The sequence below is a fragment of the Nanorana parkeri genome, unplaced genomic scaffold (assembly GCF_000935625.1).
Source record: "Nanorana parkeri isolate BGI_ZX_2015 unplaced genomic scaffold, ASM93562v1 scaffold646, whole genome shotgun sequence".
NCBI lineage: Eukaryota > Metazoa > Chordata > Amphibia > Anura > Dicroglossidae > Nanorana > Nanorana parkeri.
The window spans coordinates 857,006-869,201 of record NW_017306914.1 but is presented as its reverse complement, the minus strand read 5'-3'; the positions used below and the strand labels follow the sequence as shown (position 1 = coordinate 869,201).

General features: G+C 45.9%; 1 protein-coding gene across 1 annotated transcript in view; it reads right to left on the bottom strand.

Annotated features, from left to right (window-relative positions):
• Positions 1-84: 84 nt before the first annotated feature.
• Positions 85-12,196, bottom strand: part of LOC108792469 (transcription factor 7-like 1) — a 70,813-nt gene continuing 58,701 nt past the window's right edge. The window contains exons 5-13 of the mRNA XM_018563261.1: positions 9,035-9,118; positions 5,495-5,627; positions 5,311-5,413; positions 5,143-5,226; positions 4,887-5,027; positions 3,373-3,532; positions 3,165-3,272; positions 1,802-1,856; positions 85-1,071 (exon numbers count right to left, since the gene is read on the bottom strand). Of these exons, the coding sequence (XP_018418763.1) occupies positions 650-1,071; positions 1,802-1,856; positions 3,165-3,272; positions 3,373-3,532; positions 4,887-5,027; positions 5,143-5,226; positions 5,311-5,413; positions 5,495-5,627; positions 9,035-9,118 (1,290 nt within the window). The 3' untranslated portion in view covers positions 85-649. The remainder of the gene's footprint in view (positions 1,072-1,801; positions 1,857-3,164; positions 3,273-3,372; positions 3,533-4,886; positions 5,028-5,142; positions 5,227-5,310; positions 5,414-5,494; positions 5,628-9,034; positions 9,119-12,196) is intronic.

The window sequence follows — 12,196 nt, the reverse complement described above, 5'->3', positions numbered from 1 at the left end:
CCCTCCCCAATAAAAGCAAACATGCATGGCCCATTCTCCCCAAACTGGTCACATTTCTATATACAATTTACATGGATTTTTTTCTTCCTATTTATCCCATTTAAATTTTATTTAAAAAACACAGAAAAAAAGGATTTAACAACAAGATCAGCAGAGCCAACGGTAAAGCCGCCAGGTCAAATATTGACCAATAATCCGTGTGGGTCTGGTGTTTCTGGCCAAGTATATGGTGTGGTTGGTTGTTGGGAGGAGAAGTGCAGCCTGGGACAGTAGCCCGCTCTGCCTGCACCATACCAGATAATTGTGAGCATCCATGCTAGAAATCCCCATCACTGGCTTGTCCAATCGCAAGTCCCCTATAAAATCATTCAGAGTCCTGTAGGGCCAATGCAGTGAACTGTATATGCATCAGTACACAGGGATGTCCATATACACAGAGCATTGTTCATGTTCGTATGCATCATAGACCAGGATGATAGAGCGCCGAGTGCGGGACATTGTATCTACATGAATCAGTGCAGAACATCCATATCTGCAAAGCTGTATATTTGAAAAGGAGTGCAGAGAGGGTATGTGCAGGTCTACAGGGACTACTAACTCCTTTCATCTGTGTGGGTCCTGGCTACCTGGGCCATAGAGTCCTCTCAAGTCAGTCACTGGATTTGGTCACCAAAGACAAGGGTTGTGCCTGCATCAGTGGTAAAGCTTGCAGGGCCGAGTGGAAGACGCCAGTTGGAGACAATATGGAGGACGAAAGCGGGATTGGACGAGAGAGCAGTGAAGATCCGACAGGGGATGGCAGGTGTCCTGACAGACTGGAGGACGGAGGAGATTTGGAGGCCAGGAAGGCAGCAGAGTGGCTGAGAGACAACTGTGCTCTGGCTTCAGGCTTGGTGGTGAGCGAGAGTGGCTGAGCTTGCTCGGAGTGGGTAGCCGCTGGGGCCGCAGGGGAAGCGAGAGCTGCGGAAGGTGTGGCTGGAGAGTCCAGCATGCTGCCATGGGAGGAAGCTGGGCTGTCGCAGGACTTCTCAGCAGTAAGGTGAGGCACACATACCTTCTTGGCTCTACAAGCTGTAATAGAAAAAAAATATACTTTGTTATTCCTGCAATAAGTTTACAGATTCTTTAGCAGCATACGACACCCTTAAAAAAATAAAGCTTGCGGTATACCGAGCTTTGGGCGACGGGAGGACGCTAGTTTGTGTTCTCCCGTGACCCTTAGGAGAACTATGGGGAAAAGAACTGACCCCATAGTTCTCCTTTAATTAGGATCAGTGATAGCTTGTCTTGGATTCGATATGGTATTAGGAAGGTTTGTCTACATTTCCATGCCCTGGCTGCAATGCATTTATAGAGCAATGTAGGATACATAACTAATGATCTATAAATCATAAGCAGAAGCTGTACTGTCTGCTGCGCACAAACAAAAGTATGTAGCAACTGGAAGGTAATAGCACAGAGCGTCAATTGAGTGACACCTCCAAGTGTGCTGGGGCCACCGACACAAGATGGAAGCACGTAGCAGAAGTCTCAGGCCTTTTGGAGGTCATACACAAGGGAGGCTTTTACAGAGATATAAATCACAGTAAATGGGACACGTAATCTTATAAGAAGATTGCTGCCTATATGATGTGGGAAAAAGAAGAAGGGTCTCCAAGTTGTTGTTGCCGCTGCCCTGTCAATCACCGCATAACAAGGATGGCATGACTTGTCCACCCCTCCATGGGCTACATTAGACAATGAGGTTTAGATCAGGCAATCCCTATAGCACACACAGTTTTAAGCAGAGATCTGCATCTACCTTCTGATTCTGGCGAATGTGGTTGCTTCTCTCTCTTCCGCTTCTTTCTCTTTCCCTGGAAGATAGAAGGCGCAGATAAATTAACATCGGTTATGTGTCTTTTGTTACTAAAACAATACACGTGTAATTGCAACAGAGCTGTACGCTGATCAAGCAGCAAAATATTATATTGTTATCAAAAGGAAGACAATGTAACCAACAGTGATTTGTTGGATTCATGCTTAAAGGGATACCTACCCAACTTAGAAAGTGCCCACGGCAGGGGTGGGCAACCTTGGAAGTCTAACTGTTGTGGAGCTACAAGTCCCATGAGGCATTGCAAACTGACAGCCACAAGCATGACCCCCAGAAACAAAGACATGACGGGATTTGTAGTGTCGGAACAGCTGGATGTTTTTAGCCGCCTACCACCAAACGTATGCATATATGTGGCAGCACGGCATGGGCTCTAAAGCCCATGACACTGCATGCGAAGCCGAGCAAAGCAAAGTTGTCAGGTACGGAGCGTCGCATGCAGTGTGTGAGCTGAGCACGGCCAAAGGACTGCATCTTCAGCCAATCGACTTGCACGTAACAACCGAATGGACTTTGCATCACGACGCATGGATTTATACGCGTGAGCAGATTGGCTGAAGGACATTTTTCATCTCAGCACGCTCAGCTATGCAAGCTGACGTGCCGAAATGACATGACACTGCACGTGAAGGCAGCGCGCCACCTCTTCACGTGCAGTGTGTCACAGCCTTAATGCTAGGTTACCACGTACATGCGCACAGCTGGCGCTGCAGTTTTGTGTTGGGAGCACACTCGCCCGCTGCCTTCAGCACTGTGCATTATAACAGACAGCTCTCTGCTTACAATCAGGAGCTGATCGGATGGTCTCCCAATCACATGATCACTGGGACAACCAATCACATTGATTACATGATCGTGAGCCGGTCTACTGGGCTCAGCATTTATTACCCTATAAACGGGAAGTTGAGAGCCAGCAGTAAGGGGTTAAAGAATTTCATTTAGAAGGCACAATTATGATAATTACTGACACAGAAAACTGAAGAAATCCTGAAACCATGACCTGCTGGGGCTACTTAGGGCTAAAGTTGATGAGCCATGAGAGTTGGTGTGGCCCTTTACATTGTGGGTTTGTTAAAGAAGTGTCTTTATTATATCTCCGCTGAAGATTAGATATTTAAGCCCATTGTGCAGAAATTCTCATGAATGCATCAATGACATATACAGAGAGCATTCCATGTACAATGGAGGTTATAAGTGCATTTGCAATGGGCATATTGAGAGAGAATTGTCCAAAACACAAAGATATCGCATGTACAATCCAGAAGTCAGACGTGTACGGTACACTTACATAGTTGTCTCTTGCAGACCATGTCGGATAGAGCTGAGAGTGAAGCTGCCTTTCTTTTCTTGCCAGCTCATAGTACTTGGCCTGCTCTTCTCGGGATAACGAGTGCCACTGTGGAGAAAGAACAGTCAGTCCTGCTCTTATCACTTTTTGTTCTCTAAAACATATTTGGGGGATTTAAAAGCACAAAAAAAAAAACAAAACAACTCACCCGGCGGCCAAGGATCTGGTTGATGGCAGCGCTCTCTTTGAGTGTGCATTCTGCGACCACCTTTGCTCTCATCTCTTTCATGTACAACATGAAGGCATTCAAAGGCTTTTTGATGTGTGGCTTCTTCTCTTCTTCTTTCTTAACTGACATTGGTGGCTTCCTACAGAAGCAAAAAGAAACCAGAGTTAAAAGTCGACTCCAGCCAAGGCCAATATCTCCATCTTGCATGCTTCCTGGGATTAAATACTCCACCGCCATATTTATATTCCCTGCCAGCACCCCCCACCAATATAAAGCCAAAAAGTAATTGTCTTGTGATAGAATTCTCACAATATAAAATACAGAAAATTAAGGAGTCCAGGTGTACCACAGCTAAAAACAAACCCGTATCCCCATTGCACACCAGACCGGAATCCCACTGTAGTATATAGAAGGGTGCTGGAATGACGTGAGGTAGAGGCCGCACAAAATTCAATAGTAGGGGAGGCTCTATTCTATTCAAAACAGTATGGAAGCGCTATTCTGCTTTGTGTTCAAGTTGCCTCCTGGTAGGAGCGCGAGCATAAGCCCAGGGGCTGACCAATTCAGCGCCAATGCTTAGTTCTGTACTGCGGCTGTCACTGACAGCTGGCAGTTCCAGAGCTAAAGTCAGCCCGAGCCGCTGTCAACCAGACTATTAGTCTGGAGCACAGCGGGCCGCATACTGAATGCTGATGGGCTGTTGGGTACCAAGGCTCTGTCTGATGCCAAGGTCAGAGACTATTTCTAACCCACTGTATCAAACTTGAGACGTGGCCCCCCATCAGAAGGTCCACAAACTGAACAGCATTATGAAATGATCCCGACTCTCTAATGAAGCCATGTCCTGTTTTTTTTACAATTCTGGCATAAAACTTAGGCTAGTAATTGTGAATGTAACACGAATCCTTGCATTTGGTATTGTAAGTTTAGATTTTTATGTTTTGCATGGAATGTAGAATTTGGCTGAGACTGCACTGCAATGCGGAATAAGTCGTCTCCATCAGTCCCAGCTTTGCCATATATAGAGAAAACATCTCGTCAACAGTAATTGATCCTTTGCGTCTAGTGTTGGTGGATCTTGGCGACTCTTATCCCATGCAGCACATACAAAAACAGCTGTTTCCATTCTGTTAAGGGCTTGTTCGCAACAGGGGCGCCAAGTTGCGTTGGTCAGCATTGATGAACGGAGGAACACAAGGACACCTAGAAAACAATGGCTTTCCATATGCCCTATTCACACCAACAGGTGTGTTGCATAAAAAAGCAGCATGCATGCATTTCTGTGCAGTGTACCGTACAATGCGCATCAGCACATTGCAATGCAACGTTGGGCATATAGTCGATATAATATTGTTTTATGTTACAATGCCCTTACACAACACACACTAGCTCATGTGTTATAAAGACTGAGGTGAACAGGCCCCTGTGTTGGACATTACCCTTTAACGTCATCTTACAGGGGTTTTAAAAATAAAAAATATAAGAACACTTACGAATGAAGATTTGGGCTGTGGCCTCCGGAGGACGGCTCCTGCTTGATAACAGGTGAGACTATGGCAGGGTGAGGGATCCCTGAGGTGTGCAGGCCGTGATGAGGGGACATCATGTGTGGAGAGAACCGGCTGGAAACCAGACTGCAGGAAGAAGAAGGGGAGACGATTAGCACTGTGAGCAGCAAGGAAACTAATAAGAAAAAAGTTAAAGGGAGGCGTAAAGAAAGCCTCCAGACTGGTCATCAGTGTACTATACCTGGACATTGAGGCGTTCATGGCCAACGTAGGATATGGATGTCTGAATCCACCTGGAGGAATGGAGTACATGTGCTGGCCTTGCCTGAAACACACAAAAGTATAAAACAAACTGCCCAATGTGGGAAAAGACTACACAGTCCAAGTCAAGCTTTACTTTAATACTTACTGTGGCACCAGCCATCCCAGAGGATGAGGAATCTGCCCTACAGCTCCTGGAGATAGAGGGTAATAGGGAGACAGCTCTGACGGATGAGGAGGACGGGGGATTCCTGTACAGGAAGTCATCCAGTTAATGACATGTACAATAACACAAGAAAAATCTCAAATCTTTATAAAAACACCACACGTACCGGTCTTTGGGTCTATTTCGGGTGACAAGTGTCCAGGTGGGGTGACTGGTGAGAAGCGGTCCTGGCTGTAGGTGATGAGGGGCGTTAAGGGGTGCATATGATGTGGGTGTTGAACAACCGGAACCTTGTTGGACTGTGGAGAAAAGCAAATCAGGTTAATATAAGTTTACTGTGTTGATTCATTGGGGAAAATTAAAAAAAAAGAAGAAGTGTAGGTCTATTTCATACATTGGACTTCCTTTAACACATTAATGCACAAAATGCATTGTGCTAATGCAATCCACAAAGTGAATGAGCCCTTGATATACTTTAATTATGAAGGGGACCTTTTAGCAAAATGCATGGTCTGCTTACACAGTCCGCCCCCCCCTCCCAAAAATCACCTATTAGGAGTAAAATGTACCTGTAAGGAAACAAATTAGGGTTCATGCTTGCCCCATCCCTACCTTCTGCCCGTGGAACCTAGGCAAGGGTGACATCACTCTTCCCAGCCAGATCCTGGGGAATACAGAGCAGGCCAAATCTTGCCAGAAAATGCACTTGCAATCCACTGGACTGTCTTCCCGCGAGATTGTGCCTGCTCTGTAGTTTTCCTACGACATTCAGGGCTGTCCCTATAAAGAGGAATTTTGTGGAAGGAGCAGCAGGCAGAGCGGCATGCTGCACAATGTTTACAGTGTGCCTGACGCCCCCTTTCCGTCCAGAGCATCCATATTGCCAAGAGTTGGGTGGGCAGATGTGTAAGGACCATACACATTTCTTCACCCACCTCTTGACAACCTGGGATGCTCTTGCAGACCTCCCGCCAAGCTAAGAGTCGGACGGGGAGATCTATAAGGTCCATACACATCTCTCCCAGTGGGACCCTGCGAGCTCCCCTGCAGCATGGCAAAAAAGCTAGGGATGCCCCTGATGACATCACATCGCTATGGTGGCTTTCTTGCAGGCTACTATGCATGTGTCACATTGTCTTTTTCCTTCCCCAACATTTCTGCCATACCACACAGGTCTGGTAGGTGCACTATTTTCACAGTGGCCATTTTAAAAGGAAAAAAAATAAAAAAAGCAGCTGACAAAACGTTCTCCTGAGCAGGTGAAGACAAGCAGACCATCAGTAAAACTTGCCCCTCGCAAACCAAGCTAATCCTTTCTTATTTGCACTGTTTTTCTCCTCCGAAGATCTCCATTAAGGAGCTAGAAGCATTATGGAGGCAGACGCCAAGTAGGCCGAGCCCCACCCAGACCATCGCTCTTCCCAATGACTGATTGTGAAGGAGTTTAACTTCAGCATCCCCCCCCCAACCCCCCCTCCTACATTAAGCAGCAGCTCTGTGCTCTGTGCTGAAAGACTTAATGCCTATTGAATAGACAGGAATTCAGGTGCTAATGCAGGTATACAAAGCTGGAACAATGAAGGCCCCGTGTGCCATGAGAAACATCTTGCACACAAATGCAAGCTTGAGTGAGCGAGTAAAGTCCTTGCAGGCATGCGCGTGCACGTTGTGCGGCAAGACTGAGCATGAATGCATGTGCATCTCGTCAGCCCTTACTATATAAACAATACATTGAGCAAATGGGTCTCATTTTCCCCATTCCCCTCTATAAAAATGCAACCCGCAGACCTACGCTGAAAGAAAAAGGGCTTTCTATAATAACCTGGAACTAGGGCACTCCTGTATGAAAGCGTCTTAGGATATATAATCCCTACAACTGAATGAATCTCGGCTTATTTAATATTTTATTTGTATCCTAAAACGCATCTTCATGCGTGATCTTCTCAAAATGCATTATTTTCAACTCCATGTACTCAGTACATAGGCAGGTTCTGCTTCTGCAGTACCGTTCCATTTCTCAATACAAGTCTATGAGTCGGCTCTGACTGACTGAAAACCATGCCTCTGCCGGATTTAATCTTTGCATTTCCTCAGCGCAGGGGTGCTGACTAATTGACATTAATACACATGACCAGGGCGAGAATCTACAGATTCAAAAACTAATCCTGAAAATAAGGAACGGCAAGAATTTACAATGACAAGTTAAAGGTCAGCTCCGTAGGTCACTGAAAATACATTCAATTCCAGCTTTGAAGAATCTCATGAAGTTCAGAGAAATAAAGTCTTTACGATGTCTGTAAACCCTAGCAGTGAATGTCACTTAAAGCAAAACTCCGGGCAAATCAAATCTTAACCCTGGCAGTGGGGCTACCCCCAGCACTGCAAGGGTTAATAGGCTCATTTTGTCTAGGGAGCTAAAATACCAAAAGATATACTCACCCGAACCACAATCCCGGCCGGTCTCCTCCTCCGCTCCAGTGAATGTCCCTTGGCTTACTCACATCCTATAGGACTGTATAGAAGGTGATTACTCGCTGGGCCCAAGACTGCTGGAGCGGAGGGGGGAGAAAAGGATGAAGGGAACGGTCTAGCAGCCAACTAGGATTGTGGTTCGGGTGAGTATCTGTTATTTCAGCACATTGATTTGCCTGGAGTCTTGCTTTAATTGCTCCCTTTCAGTCTGTCAAATATACAATTGAAGGCGTTCGGTTCAATCTGTTCAATGAGGGCTCGAAATACCCATTGATCCTGCCAGAAATCCAGTGAGCTTGTAACTTCCTCTAGGAAGCAGACAAGGTTGCACTGAAACTGCATCACTGACCGCTGCCACTGACCTTACTGGGGAAGAGGGCGAGATGGGAGGCTTTCGCAGTTTGTTTTTGCACAGTTGCTGTGCGATTTGAATGCTGTACGGTTCCATACATGCGACTCTTGTATACTTTTGATGTTCAATAAAGAGAGGTGAAAAAAAGTTGCGCTGAACAATCAGTTATTGGCTCTGCTCGAGCTCACTTTGAGGACTATAGAACCCCTCATGTAAAAGGAGATGGGAGAGTTGCATTGAAATAGCAGTTATGGGCCCTGACTTCGTGGACTAGAACACCTCTCCTTATGTAATGGAGAAGAGGCGGTATGGGCCCTGACTTCGTGGACTAGAACACCTCTCCTTATGTAATGGAGAAGAGGCGGTATGGGCCCTGACTTCGTGGACTAGAACACCTCTCCTTATGTAATGGAGAAAAGGAGGTATGGGCCCCGACTTCGTGGACTAGAACACCTCTCCTTAGGCAATGGAGAAAAGAAGGTGGGAGAGTGGCATTGAAATATCAGTTCTTGATCCTGCCAGAGTTTTGTGGACCGTACAACACTTTCCCTTATGTAATGGAGAAAAGGAGATGGGAGCGTTCTGTAACCTTAAAACACTTCCTGTCCTAGGGTGACAATGCAGCTTCTCCAAAGGCTATTAAAAAACAGCGTTGTCACCCAAGGACAGGAAATGTGTTACTGGCAGGATCACCAAGTAAAAATGTCTGAAAAGAAAAAAAAAACGAGTGCAGCCAACACGTTCCATTTTTGTTCTTGGATACACTTTAATACAGGCATATAGCTCTCCTGCCGGGTTGAGTCCTGTGCAGGCATCTTCACAGCAATAAAGCGGTTACTATAGGGCAACACCGGTTTCATACAGGAGACCATTGAGGCTTACCAAATGTGCGGGTGATGGCGATCTGGCGTCCTTCAATCCAGCCGTGCTTGGGGCATCGAGGAGAGGCCATTTCATCTGTAGATACTGCAAGGTAAAAGGAGACAGATTTTAAACAATGCCGACAGATCTACACAACAGATGATGGTTTTAAAGCAGATATGGGGGCAGATTTTCCTATATACTGCTGGCCTCCTGATCAATAATCTTAGTGAATCACATTGTAGGGATCACATTCACGCCCATATTCAAAGATTTTATTATTTACATTTAGGTGAAGCCAGTCTTGTATATTTCATAATTCAATTTCAATCCAAAGGCTGCGTTGGCACTGCTGCGCTAATGCATGAAAAACACGTTTTGCACAATGGTGTGTTACAGCAACGCTCGATCTTAATGGTACCCCAGTGCATCTTGCCCATGGAAATGTATTGCAGTGAGCCCGTGCCTGGGTGCATTGTGTTACAAAAGACGCATGACATTTTTTTGCTGCGATTTGGCACGTTATGAATACCTAGGCATGTTAATGCGTGACACATAGCTTGTATGTTGACGCAGCACCAAAAGTGTTGCCCTAGCCTATGTTTTGCTGCCTTCATTTGCCATCATTGCTCTTTACTGCGGCCACATTTCTCTCCGCCTCTAGATGGCGCTGTTACAGTTCCCTTTATGAAGACAATACAACAGGAGTATGAAAACAGATACAATGTGGCCCAATTCCAAGAACTTATTTATTTAAGGCATTTTACTCTACGATTCAACAGAAAAAGTAATATTGTCTAACCGCATAAAAAAAATCAGCAGTGTCATCTACAGTAGAAGTGATCGAGCACAACTAAAAAAAAATCTGTTTCCGATCACACAAAAAACGCTCAATAATCATCTCCTATTGATGCAAACAATATGTAATGAGACCAATAAGTTCCCATATACAGCGATATTAATCTTTATTGTCAACCAAAAAGAAAACATGTGTTGCAAGTGTGCAAATATTTATCAATGTTCTAATGGCTTTGACCTCTGAAGTCATTTGACACTGTAGGCAATTATTTCCCTTCATTTACATGGACGCAGTGGGCAGTGCAACATTGTTTCCGATTTAGTAATGGCTTGTGTGAACAGAAGTTCTGGGACACCCCGGCAATTAAAGCTGGTTGAATTTCGACCAATTCCTGCTGAATAAGCCAAAATTCAAGCCGTGGGTGGCCCCGCCAGTACCACTCGGGTGGGCAAAAATAGTCTACGCTGGGGTGGAAGATTAAAATCGGCCAATCAGATGTAGGTCGCTGCTTGGACATACAGACAGCCGTGGCAGTCTGAATACAATAGGTGGTGGGGAGAGATTGCTCCATCCACGCGGTTTAATCTGGCCATACACAGCTCATATATTTGGCCAGTTCAAAGGAATTCGTCGGCTTGACAAACTGAGCGGATCGAAGGGACTGAGGAAAATTGTAGGCTGAACGATGACTGCATCCAATCAGCTGCTGGAATACAATAGCCAGCAGCAGGAGATTCCTTCATCCACGCCATTTAGTGTCGGTGGGGGAATTGGGCAGTTTCCTCTCATTCAACCTGTGGTCTGAGAGAGAAAGGACTAGACGTGACTGGCCTGGTTTAGCGTTGACAGGGGAAAGACTCATTTTCTCTCAGCCCGCAAGCTGAACGGGTCACATCTAGCCATGTATGGCCAACTTTAGTCTTAATGGGGGAATCTATTGACTGTCACGTTCCAGCTTGCGGGCTGAAATGGGAGAAATCTAGCCGTGCATGGACAGCTTTGACATGATAGGGGGATCCATTGATTGCAAAGCAGCTAGGATTTCGCTTTTTCAGCTTGCAAGCTCAACGGGAGAAACCTTGCCGCGTATGCCCAGCTTTGACATGTTAGGGGAATCCATTGATTGCAAAGCAGCTAGGATTTCGCTTTTTCAGCTTGCAAGCTCAACGGGAGAAACCTTGCCGCGTATGCCCAGCTTTGACGTGGATATGGGAACCCATTGATTTCCTCTCATTAAACTTGCAGGCTGGACTGGATTAAAATCAAGCCATTAATACCTAGCTTTAGAAGCCCCCCTTTCATATGCCCAGCTTTGACATGTTAGGGGAATCCATTGATTGCAAAGCAGCTAGATTTCGCTTTCTCAGCTTGCAAGCTCAACAGTAGAAACCCAGCCACGTATGCCCAGCTTTGACGTGGAGAGGGGAATCCACCGATTGTAAAGCAGCTAGATTTCTCTTTCAGCTTGTTGGCTCAATGGGAAACCCAGCCACGTATGTCCAGCTTTGTCATGTTAGGGGAATCCATTGATTGTAAAGCAGCTAGATTTCGCTTTTTCAGCTTGCAAGCTCAACGGGAGAAACCTTGCCGCGTATGCCCAGCTTTGACGTGGATATGGGAACCCATTGATTTCCTCTCATTAAACTTGCAGGCTGGACTGGATTAAAAATCGAGCCATTAATCCCTAGCTTTAGAAGCCCCCCTTAAAACCACCTCCATCAACTGCCCAGATCTTTCTTTTATTCAGCTGATGGCCCCTAAGCCAGAGGAAGACGTTGTACAGAACATGGTGAATATGGAGATTCGGTGTCCTGGTTCTATAATGCATATGTTCTATGGAACATATACACAGAAGAAAAAAGCTTCCCACATTTATTTACTTTTGACAGAATATACTTGATAAATGGACAGCCCGTAAACCTCCGAGCCAACATAATGGAAGAAATCTGACCCTCTCTCTCTCCCCCTCCCCAGATACTCCAGTGCTGGGGAGGATTTAGGGATTTGTGCAGAGAGGAGGGGGGTAGCAGGAAACTGCCAGCATGGGCAGATATAAATCCTTGAGGATCCCGGGAATGTTTACATGGGAGAAGGAACTGGGGCAGTAAAACCAACACAGAGCGAGACAAGGCCCAGCTGTGAGTTAGCAGCCTGCAATGTAGAGACTGGAGGCCTTGTCCTATTCACAGGAGGCCAGCCGCCTCGCCACAGGCTCCTTCCAGCACCAGCTCCAAATCTTTTTAATAAACTTCATGCAAAAATACAAAAAACAACTTTTTAAAATGTCCCTCACGACCGCAACACAAAAGCTGGACCGTGCACGCAGTAGACGGGCACAGAGAGTGGCAGGCCTGGGGTGAAGGAGGGGGGTGAGGGTTCAGCAC